The 13264-nt window shown below is 42.4% G+C and overlaps 2 protein-coding genes across 2 annotated transcripts; both read left to right on the top strand.

Annotated features, from left to right (window-relative positions):
- The first annotated feature begins 385 nt into the window (after window positions 1-385).
- LOC112195172 (expansin-A13) lies at window positions 386-5357 on the top strand. The gene is made up of 2 exons (XM_024335538.2): window positions 386-966; window positions 4747-5357. The coding sequence occupies exons 1-2, from the start codon at window positions 461-463 to the stop codon at window positions 5054-5056; spliced, it is 816 nt and encodes a 271-aa protein (XP_024191306.1). The 5' UTR covers window positions 386-460; the 3' UTR covers window positions 5057-5357.
- Window positions 5358-10865: 5508 nt separating this feature from the next.
- On the top strand, window positions 10866-12906 carry LOC112194514. The gene is made up of 3 exons (XM_024334742.1): window positions 10866-11430; window positions 11873-11972; window positions 12072-12906. The coding sequence occupies exons 1-3, from the start codon at window positions 10866-10868 to the stop codon at window positions 12904-12906; spliced, it is 1500 nt and encodes a 499-aa protein (XP_024190510.1).
- Window positions 12907-13264: the final 358 nt, after the last annotated feature.

Genomic DNA, 13264 nt, shown 5'->3' with positions numbered 1-13264 from the left:
TAAGGATGACAAATCAAACACTAATGATAAGAGATTACTCTTTCGTTGTAGTGTGTTCAAAGGGACCTCCCATTATAATGTATTTTTGTTTAATAATTTTTTTTTTTTTGAGTAAATAGCAGGCTGCGGAGGTGATAAATTTTAGCCCTATGATTTTTTTTTTTTTCTCTCTCTATATTACCTTCTGTAAATGGACAGGCATTTAAGTTCTTCTGTAAATGGACAAAAAAAAAGGAAAAGAAAAAAACTACCACGAGTTTTGAAGAAAAAGAAAGAAAGGGGGATAAAGAAAAAAAGGTAGAATAGCGTGGTGTGCCAGTGCGCCACACGAGTAAAAAGTAAAGCGGTAAAGGGTGTTCTAATTAATAAATTTAAAAAATTGAAACTCTCCTCTTCAAACCGTCTCTTTCTTTCACACACTCACTCCCACTCACTGGTTCGCCTCTCTCAGAATCAAGAAATGTCGCCACCACCGACGCTAACGCCGGTGCTCCTCCTCCTCCTCCTCCTTTTCACACCACCCCTCCTCTCCCACTCGCCTTCTTCTTCTTCTTCTTCTGCGGTAACCTTCACCGACTCCCCCTCAATCTACGAATGGCAGTCCGCACGCGCCACCTACTACGCCGCCTCCGACCCTCGCGACGCGGTGGGCGGCGCGTGCGGCTACGGCGACCTGACGAAGGCCGGTTTCGGAATGGCGACGGTGGGGCTGAGCGAGGCGCTGTTCGAGCGTGGCCAGATCTGCGGCGCGTGCTTCGAGGTCCGCTGCGTGGAGGACATGCGGTGGTGCATTCCCGGAACCTCCATCATTTTGACGGCCACGAACTTCTGCGCTCCCAACTACGGCTTCACCGCCGAGGGTGGGGGCCACTGTAACCCTCCGAATAAGCACTTGGTCCTCCCGATTGAGGCCTTTGAGAAGATCGCTATCTGGAAAGCTGGTAATATGCCCGTCCAGTATCGCAGGTCGGTTTCCTTCTCAATTCATTCCTTACTTAGAGAATAGAGATTGATTCTTGACGTCTGCTTTACTCTTTCATATTCAATTAGGTCTTCACATCATGACGTCTGCTTTACCTACCTCTCATATTAAATCACTAGCTATGACTAAAAGATTGACTCTTTTTATCGATGCTACCAAATTGGATTCTTTTGTTTTTGTCTAGCTTGCTTGCGCCTCACTCATTAGCTCACTAGGTTACAATGATTTTGAGGGTAGGACCACTTAATTCACTATCATATTAAGCCCAGAGTTGATGTTGGATTTTCTTTGATGCATAAGCTGCCACGGATTGCGGATGTTTATTATATAGCAATCCTTGCCGGCAAGTGCTAGAAGAAGATTGAACAATTCTTTTAGAGTCTAGTTTTGGAGGAAAAAAAAAATGAACAAGTGAGTTTTTGTGTGTATACTTAGTAGTGTATTACTTTGATTCATTTTAGTAGACTTGGCATTTATCAACAGGGAAATGGTCATCTATTAAACTACCTCAATAGTCAACCCAGTCTAGATTCAATGTACAGCGCTATTACTATTATATAATTCCCTATGTTTAGCTCTAGGTTTAATTCCTTACATAATTGTTTACTTTTTATACCTATTTAAACTCCTTTCTAAGAGATGAATAAACACACAGAAGTTCTCCAACTTCTACAAAAACCATAGCATGGTTAGAGTCTTCGAGAAGATTTATCATTGGTGGACGTCCAAGAAGGATGTCAGTATCTATCTTACTGCAATTTCTGTTCTTTCAAAGTATATTAAGGAAGGATATCTCTTACAGTTGTTTATTCCATCGTATTTTGCAAACTACATTGTCTGTAAGTAAAGCTTGTATATCTTCTTAATTGGAGGACTTTGATGATTTGAGTTTGATATGGCTGTTTAATTTCCTACTATCTGATTCAACACTAGCACAACTATTAGTGTTTCTTGGGGCATCAAGATAATCATAATGTCTTGATATTATACTGCAGTAGGACTCCGGAAACAGAATAAGTGCTTTGTTTATAATAATTAATACGCATTCGAGTTCTTTTGTATTTTGAATGCAAAATAGAATACTTATGTATAATTTTAACTATCTTGTATCATATGTTAATAGATAATGTGTTGGTTACAGTGAGATACAAATGAGATGTAAAAGTGGTGTCATGATTTTGCTTTAAATGTGAGTTTATTCTTTGGAATATAACATGGTACCATTAGATGCTTAACAGACAGTGGTAGTTGCAAATTGGCTTCTGTTTTGATTAACTGCAAACTTGATGTAGCAGAGAGCTGTTAGAATGTAGGTGTGCACGACAGTGTTTTAGTTTTGGTTTGAAGCTGTATGGGCTTGCATATGCAGCCCTGCGGCAGCTTAAACAGTACATTAGAAATTTAACCAATGTGAGTTTCAATGCAATATGAAGATGAAAAAAAAGGTGTTTTTTTTTTCCTTTCTCTCTTTCTTTTTTTCTCAGGCATTATTGATATAATAAAAAGATTCACATAAAGCTCCTGACTTTTGTGGGATTTTGCCAAATGCAAAAGAATAGCATCTTCCCACACAAATGATGGTGACTCTTGGGGTTTAGAGAGTTGAGTATGTATTGTCAGATCCAACAGGAAATTGAGTATATATTCTCAAGATTTGCATTTATTTGTATATATTGCACATACTAGACTAGGGAATGGGAGGGCACATTTGCTGGAATATTTCTTTGAAAAATGAAGTGAAAGGTAGAAAGTTAGGAAACAAGAGTAGACCTGACTCAATTTTTGTTTTCAAGATCCAGACAAATAAAAGGACGTTCGAAGCCTATGGTAGTGTGGAGTTGGAAGAGTTGTGGGAAAGAGTTAGGTTTTGGGCTTCTCTTTGGGACTCTATATCTGGGGAGTATGAAGATTACACTCTTTCATCAATTATTCTAGATTGGCAAGTATGTTTACTGTCAGTTGAGCATCTTGTTCTGTTTCTCAAACTGTCTTTCTTTTCTTATGTGGACTTCTTGTCCGCTTCTCTGTATTATGCTATTTGTTTTGTCAATAAAAAGCTGTTTCCTTTCAAATAAAAGGAAAAAGGGTCCAGAGAAAATGAATAAACACAAATAAAATGTATGAGACTAAAATGTCTGATATTCATTTTTGCACGTGCCTGTGTATGTGCACGCGCTCATAAGATTGCTATCTGGAAGGCTGGTAATATGCCTATCCAGTATCGCAGGTAGGTAGCCAAAGCAACAGTTCTTTCATTAGCTCATAGCTTAGTTAGCTTTCACTGCTAATGGTTTTAATTTTACTTTACTCTTTCATATTCAGTTATTCGCATCAGGACAGTCATCAGGTGTGATGTAGTAGTTCTAGTCATCTCGTTATCAAGCATGTTGTAGATGCACATTAAATGACTAAGACTGAAGGATTGACTGATAATGTACTTTGATAAGGGTCCACTTTGTTGATTGACTGACAATGCACATTAAATTTGTTTCTTTCTTTTGTTTTAGCTTGCACTCATGACCTAGTTACATTACAAGCGTTTTTAGAGTTAGGTGCATTTATACTACGACCGAACTTAGTTTTATATTGTTGCATGAGCTGCAACAATTTCTGCAATTCTGCAGGAACATGGCACTGTTATTATGGCATTCCTTGAAGTGCTTGAAGATTTTTGTTGCATAGATATGTTAGAGAAACAAAATTGTGTTTCACAAGTGAGAAGAAAGGAGAACAAAAAAAAAAAAAAAATCTCCTTTTCAATTAGAGTGCTATTTGCTTATTGTGGAGGACATCGACAGGATTTGTCTTGCACGGATTTTATTTTGCTGTTTTGTTTTGAAGGCAGAAAAAGAATAGTTGAGTTCTTGTTCAGTGTGTGTACTTGTTAGTGTTTTACTTTTATCCATCTTGTTGGACTTGGTGAAATCAATGGTTGAAAATTATAGAAATCCCTAGTCAAACCAGGTTTCCTTACTATCTTATTCCATTTATTTCTTAAGCATGCCCTCTGAAACTAAGATAAAATCGTGAGTAATAGTTGAGTAGGAAAAGTGTGACATTTATGAACAGACTTCTTAGTATTAGGCAATATAAGTGTTCTGAGATAAAACTAGCTATTGGCTGACATTCTGAGAACTTAGGGATGTGAGAAGAATGGTAAGACTAATGTCCATTACATGCTGCGTATTAGAGTATGCACCCCATTGTGAGCCTTTCGAAAAAGTCTCCAGAACAGTCCCAAAGTCCCTAGTTCATAAGTATCCTGGAATTCAAGCAAGCAGTTCTTATTCAATCCTGTTAGTTATCTTTTGTATCTTAGTTATTTAATATAATTCTATAAATCCCTGAATCCTTGTTAATTCAACTATGAATCCCAGAATTCAAGCAACCAGCTCTTGAATTAGTGGACTTTTGAATTTGAAATGCCCTTGCGAAAAGTTAGTATCATGATACATCAAAGAGTAAACCTGTCTTTGGCTTGCCTTTGTTGCCCTGAATATTTTAATGTTTCTCAGGAACACACAAAAACTTTAAGTGGATAAAATTTCTGATATTCATTGTTGCATGTACATGTGTGTGTGTGTGTGCCATGTGTAAAAGAGAGGGAGACTGCAAGGGAGAAAGGGAGCTATGCATTGCATATATTTTGAATCTCTGAACAGTCATCCCATGTTTATTAGACATCTAGCTAGACATGTTTAATAACAGTCCAATGCCTTTGATTGATCTTTTTCCTCTTATTCTGTTGAATCTGTTTGACACAGGATAAAGTGTAGAAAGGAAGGAGGAGTTCGTTTTACCATAGATGGGTCTAGTATCTTTATTTCAGTGCTGATCAGCAATGTTGCCGGCACTGGAGACATAACTGCAGTGAAGATTAAGGGTTCAAGAACTGGTTGGCTTCCAATGGGACGAAATTGGGGTCAAAACTGGCATATAAATGCTGATTTGAAGAATCAGCCGCTTTCTTTTGAGGTCACTAGCAGTGATGGGCAGACAGTTACATCTTACAATGTCGCTCCCAAGAATTGGAACTTCGGGCAGACTTTTGACGGGAAGCAGTTTGAGTCTTGAAAAAAATCACCATGTAGGAGAAATAGTGAAAAAGCAACAAGAAAATGTCGCCCATTTATGTTTCCTTTCTCCGGGGAAAATAGTTGTTAGATTGCAAATGATGATATTTTGTACAAAGATGTATGTGAAAGCCCTGAGATGCTTGAGGTCTTAAGGTTGCTGAGACCGAAGTCGTGTGAAGAATTGGAATCTTTTTGCAGAGAGCATGCCTTAATATAGATTCGCAAGCTATGTCAATCGCTTCTTGTAATTTGGTGGATTAAATTCATAGTTCATGATATCAAACCTGTTGAGAGTTTCAGAAGGGTTTCTTATAGTTGTCTTGATTACTACAGGAGTAAGGTACAACTAACCTTTTTCACCCAAGGCATCAACAAAATATGAACTTGGGTCATTGAGGATTCAAAGCACTTCACTATAAACCTTATATTATTATAGCACAACATTTGGGAATCTAAAAACCTAGCTAATAGTGACCGCTAAATAATAGGCCAACCTTATCATACAGACAGCCGAGGCAAACGGAAATTATAGGGGGACAAAATAGACATGGCGTACTCTGCATACTTTAGATAATGGATTTTCTTCTTCATATTTGTAGAAATAGATATGGTTCAATTGGTTACTGGCAAGTACCTTAGAAATTCTCACTTCTTGTCTGTTAATAAAAAAGGCTTCTAATTCTTTAGCCTGAAAAGGAATTTTTGATGCCAGGTCTTTAGTAATGGAAGATATGAGATAGATTGTTGGGATTGGTAAGGACATTTTATTATAGACTTTTAATTGGGTTATGCCTTTATCCTCTTTATTTGGTTATCCCTAAAGTTGAAAGGAACCATTTAGATTGGACTATTACAGTTTCTTCTTTTATTCAGAATTTTCAGTGGAATAAAGATGCTCTTCCTTTATTGCTTCCTCATGATATTGTTATGCAAATTCTTGCTATTCTTATTGTTGTGAATAATATGGCGGATGAATTTGTGTGGGGACCTTCAAGCTTAGGTAAGTTTTCAATCGAGAGTGCTTCTTGGTTACTTGCACAGAAGGCTCAATCTCATTCTAAATCCAAGTTTTTGAATAAAATTTGGAAATTGAATATGCCTCCTAAAATTAAGATTTTTGCTTGGACTCTTTTGAGAAATAGACTGAAGACAAGAGATAAGCTCTCTCTTTATAATCATAATATTCCGTCTTGTTGTCCTCTGTGCCAAAACGACATTGAAAATTTAGACCATCTTTTTATGCATTATAATTTTGCTCAGTTTGTTTGGAGATTTTCAACTAACATTCCTATTCCTAATAATTAGATTAATTGGTTCCTTTAACTCTTGGATAGAATCTTTGTTTGATAATCCTAATATTAATGCGGATGCTATATCACAAGTTCTTCTCCTTTCTTGGTCAATTTAGCAAACCAGAAATCAGGTAGTTTTTAAACAGTTGGTTCTCTCCCCTTCTCAAAGTTTCTTTGGGCTGCTACTTTGGGAGCTAACTATTGTAAAGCTAATCTAAAGTGTGCAATACTAAGGTTTCTAAGTACTTTCATATTAAATGGAATCCACTAGATCATGATCAAATTAAGATAAATTTTGATGATTCTGTCAAGTAGGGTAATGCTACTCTTGGCTTTGTTTTTATGAATGTTGATGGTCAACCTATTTTTGCTGCTTCTAAGAATTTGGGACATGCTTCAGTTCTCATTGCAGAATCTACAGCTCTCAGGGATGCTTTACAGGCTGCTCAACACTATAACTTTTCCAGAGTTTTAGTTGAAGGAGATTCTAAAGTGCTTATGGATTGCATCCTCAAGAAGGTAGCTACTCCTTGGCGGATTAAGACTTTGGTGGAAGATATTTGGAAGATTGCTTCTTCTCTCTCTTTCATAAGGTTCAGGCATATTTTCAGGGAGGCTAATTTTGTAGCAGACAGATTAGAAAACTTTGATCTTTAGGATCGTTTTGCGGCAGTTTGGCATAATTGTCTCCCCCTTTATGTATCTCACGCGTTGCATTTGGATCAGTTGGGTAAGGAAGTGCCTAGAAGTTTATCTTTCTAGTTCGTGTTCTTGTTTTTTTTTTTTTCTCCTATCATAAAAAAAAAGAGTTATTTATGTCTGATATGAATAATTCACTAATGAGAAAAATAAACTAAATAACGGGGACAATTTCCATAGTTTAAGCAAAACAAGATTAGTGCACTCCAACTATTTCCTTTATGTACATACTACTAGATAGTTCACTAGGTTTAGCAGTCAACTGGGGCCCGTAGGAAAGACCCAGGTACCAGACCACGGGCCAGGTTCGCATCCCACCGGGATGGTTCGCGTCAGGGACGGTACCCTGGGCACAGAGGGGTTCGGACCTGATCAACGCAGTCCATCTAAATATACACCAGAAGGCTGATATAGCTACAAGGGGACAACATGCGTCCCACATTGAAGATAGGGGAAACCCCTTTCCCTTGCTCGAGTATTAAAGCATCAGCACAACCACCTTTTACGGTTAATAACTCCTTCATCCACTATTTGTATAGTTCAATATATATATTAATATCTTACTCAGGCATCGGAGGGGCATAAACCGTCCTGTACGGTTTATCCCTCTAATGCTGTGCTCCTAGTACATGATCAAGGAATTGGATCGGTACCTCAGGCGGTATAGCATTCTAAGTGAGGTACCCGGAGAAAGCCACCAGAAACATTGGCGAGCCAGATAGGGGTCCCGAATCATGACCGAGCCGGAAGAAACGGCAGGTGAGGGTAGAAGTGTTGCCAGGGAGCTGATATTCTCTCCGGGCACTTCATCAGCATGGACGCCAAGTATTGGAAGAGAGGCACTTGGTTTCGGATCCTTAGACCCAAAAAGCACGATCAGCCCACCAGTCATCCAGGATCAAGTGGCCCCGGTCTCAGAGCTGGAGTCCATGTGAGTAGAGATCGCAGCTTTCTGGGAATAAGCCAGGATCGATCGGGAACAGCAAAGACTAGATAGGGAGACAAACGTCTTGTCACAACAAAGGCTGCAGGAGCTGGAAGATGAAAACACTGCGCTTGCCCAGGCACTGGACCTTAGGCACCAGCACAATGAGGCACTCACTCAGGCCCTAGCTAGAGCATCTCAGGTAACGACAGAGTTAAATGCTGCCCCCATTCTAAGAGTAACAGACATGGCACCGTCCTCATCCACAGAACGCTGTCACAGGGTCATCCAGGTAAAGGTGGATCTGTACCCAGAGAGCTTGAGGCATATGCCACTACCACCTTTGCCCCAACCTACTCAAAGCGACCCACCTATAACTCATCCAAACATGGCGTTACTCTTACAAATGAGTAGCTCCTTGCGTGCCCTTCAAGCAAGGGTAGAGGCAGTAGAGAATAGGGACACCTGGTGGCCCCTGACCACTTACGAGGACCGTCCGGGTCCTTTTACCCAACAGGTTAGAGGTGCCATTCGATCAAACATATCAAAGCAGTTGAAGATTGACTATACGGGAATTGGGGACCCGTACCAGCACCTGCAGGCTTTCCGCTCACAAACAAGCGCCAAGGGATACACGGATGAGGTGTGTTGTAACATGTTCCAAGAGACATTATCAGGGGAACCTTTGAGTTGGTTCTACGAATTGCCGGCCTGTTCTGTAGGGAATTTCAAAGAACTAGCGGAAAAATTCTTAGCTCGGTTCATCCTATGTACCAACGAGATACACACCCTGAAGGGGCTACTGAAGGCTCAGCAGGGGGAGAATGAAACGTTGAAATTCTTTGTCAACAGATGGCAAGCAGCTACCGCTAAGTGCCGGGACCTTAACAAGGAACTGGCTGAGCTGGCTTTCAGGAGGGGCTTAAGAGCCTGGGAGTTCCTCTACAGGATCAATCATCATCCCCCAGCTAGCTACGACGAACTGATGGCCATGGCCATCAGACACGCCTAGGCCGAATTCAAAACGTACGGGGATAACATCGACCAGAGATGAGAACCTCTAACCCAGCCCCTGTGGTCAGGAAAGAGCTAACAAAGCGGGAATGGATGCATGATCAGGGACGATCACCTCACAACTCGAGTAAGGGAAGCAAAGAGTCCTCGTCCAGGTCTAGCAGTTACGTGACCACTCAGTCTCACCGCGAAGAAAGGGCACAACAGGCCCCGCGAACACCACCACCACCTCGGTATGAGGTATTTACTATCCTCAACACCTTGTATGAAACTATTTGGAACGAGAAACAAAGATGAGATACCTGGACCACTACCGAGGAAGTTCCCGAAGAGTAAACTTACTCAGCAGGATACCAGAAGGTTCTGTACATACCATGAAGATGCCGGCCACAATACCAACCTCTGCATGGCGTTAAAGAATATGATCGAATCGCTAATTTAGAAGGGCAAGCTTCAGTGGTACCTACCCGCTAAAGAGATAGGAGCTATCGACGTATACGGCCAAATCTTCACGATCCATGGTGGAGGCCCGAAGGATTTACCACCCCAAAGGAGGAAGCGAAATTCCAGTTTCGGCCAACAAGAAGTTTTCAATTTCCCAAGGCCTCGCAATAAGACGGCGACGCTGGGTGGAAGTCAGTCACGTTCCTGCAGGAGGAAGAAGTGATCTAAAAATGCCCCATGATGATCCCTTCCTGATCACGCTCCAAATGGACCACTACATAATGTCTCGGGTACTCGTAGATATCGGGGCTTCGGTTAGTGTACTATTTCGTGATGCATACAAAGCTCTGAACAGGGGAAGGGCCAAGTTGTCACAGGATAATGAGCCCCTCATCATCTTTTCAGGAGATATAGTCCGACCACTGGGATAAGATTACTTATCGATCACGGTGGGAGAGAGCCTAAACTGTTCAACCATCAAAACAGAGTTCATTGTGGTTGACTGCACTTCATCCTATAATGCTATCCTGGGCCGACCTGCACTCTGGTGTCTGAGGACTTTCATTGCAGGCCACATGCTCATGATGAAAGTACCAACCCCAGTTGGAATAGCAACCATTAGGGGTGATTAGGCTGCGGAGAGGCAATGCTGTTCTTTAATGGTATCTCGGGGCAAGGGAAAGTCAGAAATGTTGCCCGTGGCCACCGACCCTCTCACAGATAGGTACGAGGACCCCAGAGATGATACTGATTCTGACGAGGAACGTCCCGGTGCCGTGGAAGACATCAAAGAGGTAGTGCTATCCGAGCAGTTCTCGGGCAGGATTGTCAAGATAGGTACCAAGCTGGCTCCGGCTATCAGGGAAGACCTAATCTCGTTCCTCCGCTCTAACGCATCTGCTTTTGCTTGGTCATATGAAGACATGCCCGGTATACCAACTGGAATAGCCATGCACAACCTAAGCATTGTTCCTTACTTGGCACGGGTAGGACAGAAGCGCAGAGCCTTCACACATGATAAGTACCGGGCTATCCAGGTTAAAGTAAAGAAATTGATGGCCATCAATTTTGTCAGGGAAGTAACATATCCCTGGTGGTTGGCCAACGTGGTCATGGTACCAAAGAAATCTCCGGGATCATGGCGCATGTGTGTAGACTATACAAATCTCAACAGAGCATGCCCCAAGGATAGCTTCCCACTCCCACGAATTGACCAACTAATCGATTCTACTACTGGGTACCGACTCAGTTTCATGGATGCGTTCAGTGGGTACAACCAAATTTGAATGAACCCGGCAGATGAGGAGCACACTGCTTTTACCACAGACAAAGGTCTTTATTTCTACCAGGTCATGCCCTTCGGATTGAAGAATGCATGTGCCACTTAACAGCGACTTGTCAACTCCATGTTTGCGGATGTCATCGGTACTATCATGGAGGTATATGTGGATGATATGCTGGTCAAAAGCTTAACGCCCGAGGATCACATAACCAACCTATCAATTGTCTTCGCTATCATATTACGCAACGGTATGCGGCTTAACCTGCAGAAATGCATTTTCGGGGTCAAAGTTGGGAAGTTCCTCGGGTACATCATTAGCCATAGGGGAATTGAGGTGAACCCAGAGAAGGTGCAGGCTATATTAGACATGATATCCCCAACCTACAGGAACGAGGTCCAATCCCTTACAGGTCAGGTAGCCGCTCTGTCAAGATTCATCTCAAGACTAACGGACAAGTGCACTCATTTCTTCAAGCTGCTAAAAACCCAGCACGTCGAGGTAATAGCTTGGACCGCTGGGCATGAAGCTGCTTTTCTCGGCCTAAAGGCATACTTGGCAGAGGTACCTTTACTTTACAAACTTGTTCCAGGAGAAATGCTTTACATGTATCTGGCGACATCTTCTACAGCTGTCAGCTCTGCTCTGATCAGGAGGGATTCTGATTGCTGTACCCGGTGTACTACACTGCAAAAGGTTATACTGGTGCGGAATCCAGGTACCCAGACATTGAAAAAGTAGCATTAGGCCTCCTAGTATCAGCCAGGAAACCAATACACTATTTCCAGGCTCACTCGATCACCATTTTCACTAATCACCCATTGAGACAAGTTCTGCAGAAACCAGAGACAACGGGAAGATTAATTAAATGGGCCATCGAATTGGGAGAGTTCGATATTGAATACCAGCCCCGAACAGCAATTAAGGGCCAGGTTGCAGCATATTTCATTTCTGAGCTTGTTCCCCCTCATGATCCACCATCGGGAACACTGGAACCACCGACCCCGAACCCACAACCACCAAGAACTTGACGATTGTACGTGGATGGCGCATCTAACAAAAAGACAAGTGGCGCCGGCATCTTGCTAATCAGCCCGGAGGACCAAGTCTACAAGTATGCCCTCAAGTTTGCCTTCAAGGCATCCAACAACGCTGTGCAGTACGAAGCACTCATAGCAGGCCTACAGATCACTCGAGAACTAGTCGTCCAACACCTTCATATCTTCAGCGATTCCCAGTTGGTTGTGAACCAGGTCAGTGGTAACTTCGAAGAAAAAGAGTCACACATGTCTTCTTACCAGGCCCTAGCCAGGGCACTGGTTCAGAGATTTGCCTCATATGTTATCACTCAAATACCAGGGCAAAAAATGACAAAGCAGATGCCCTTGCAAAGATTGCGGCTACTTCCCCAAGTCCAGCTTACGGGGCTACCAAGGTTGAAATACTAGAAAAGTCGAGCACCTCTAAAACAGTGTCAGAAATATTCACGGTGGACCACACTGCCTCTTGGATGGATTCAATATTAAAGTATATGGTCGACAGTCTGACCCCGGATAATAAGGTTGAAGCCAGGAGACTCCAATTAAGGTCAGCTCGATACATGATCATGAACGAAAAATTGTACAGAAGAGGTCATTGCTTTCCTAGCCTCAAGTGTGTGACACCAGAGGACGGCCACAAAATAATGAAGGACATACACGCTGGTGTATGCGGTAACCATGTAGGGGCCCGGTCTCTTGCACACAAGACCCTGAGGGCAGGATACTTCTGGCCAACCATGTCGGCCCTAGCTCAAACAATATCGAGTTCGTGCCACAAGTGCCAAATATATGCAAACATCCCAAGGGCACCGCCCATTGCTCTCTCCATACTCCTTGCACCTTGGCCATTCTGCCAATGGGGCCTGAACCTGATTGGTAAGCTTCCCACAGCAGTGGGACAATTCAAGTACGCCATCGTAGCCGTTGACTACCAAACAAAGTGGGTAGAAGTAGAACCTCTTGTAGCTATAACCACGGAGAAAGTGAAAAACTTCTTGTGGAAAAACATTTACTACAGGTTTGGAGTCCCGAACACCATAGTCACAGACAATGGCACCCAGTTGACAATGATGAGCTTAGGGCTTACACCGAGAATCTGGGCACTAGAATCCTCTATGCGTCCCCGGCTCACCCCCAGACCAATGGTCAGTTGAAGCTGTCAACAAGATAATCAAGAAAATATTGAAGAAGAAACTCGATGAGGCCAAGGGTCTTTGGGCCCCTAAACTCCCCGAGGTATTATGGTCTCTCAGGACCACGGCGACAAAAGCTACAGGAGAGACCCCTTTCTGCATGGCTTTTGGGTCTGAGGCGGTCCTCCCCATTGAAACTCAAATCCAGAGTCCCAGAATCAAATACTTCTACGCGGGTACCAACATGGAAGGCCTACAGCTCGATGCTGATTTACTCGAGGAACGAAGGGATGTGGTACACATGCATAACTTGGAAAACAAGCGGAGGATAGCTCGTTATTAAGATGCCAAGGTACAATCCCGGACATTGAAACTGGGG

Source organism: Rosa chinensis, chromosome 3, assembly GCF_002994745.2.
Source record: "Rosa chinensis cultivar Old Blush chromosome 3, RchiOBHm-V2, whole genome shotgun sequence".
Classification (NCBI taxonomy): domain Eukaryota; kingdom Viridiplantae; phylum Streptophyta; class Magnoliopsida; order Rosales; family Rosaceae; genus Rosa; species Rosa chinensis.
The sequence above is the reverse complement of the archived record's forward strand: the minus strand, read 5'-3'. Positions and strand labels throughout refer to the sequence as shown.

Excerpts from the sequence above, each read along its gene's own strand:
- LOC112195172 (XM_024335538.2), top strand. The coding sequence starts at position 461 with ATGTCGCCACCACCGACGCTAACGCCGGTGCTCCTCCTCCTCCTCCTC. Across the intron at positions 967-4,746 it reads ATGCCCGTCCAGTATCGCAG|GATAAAGTGTAGAAAGGAAG; the intron begins GTCGGTTTCCTT and ends TGTTTGACACAG.
- LOC112194514 (XM_024334742.1), top strand. The coding sequence starts at position 10,866 with ATGGAGGTATATGTGGATGATATGCTGGTCAAAAGCTTAACGCCCGAG. Across the intron at positions 11,431-11,872 it reads TATACTGGTGCGGAATCCAG|TACGAAGCACTCATAGCAGG; the intron begins GTACCCAGACAT and ends AACGCTGTGCAG. Across the intron at positions 11,973-12,071 it reads GGTTGTGAACCAGGTCAGTG|GGCAAAAAATGACAAAGCAG; the intron begins GTAACTTCGAAG and ends CTCAAATACCAG.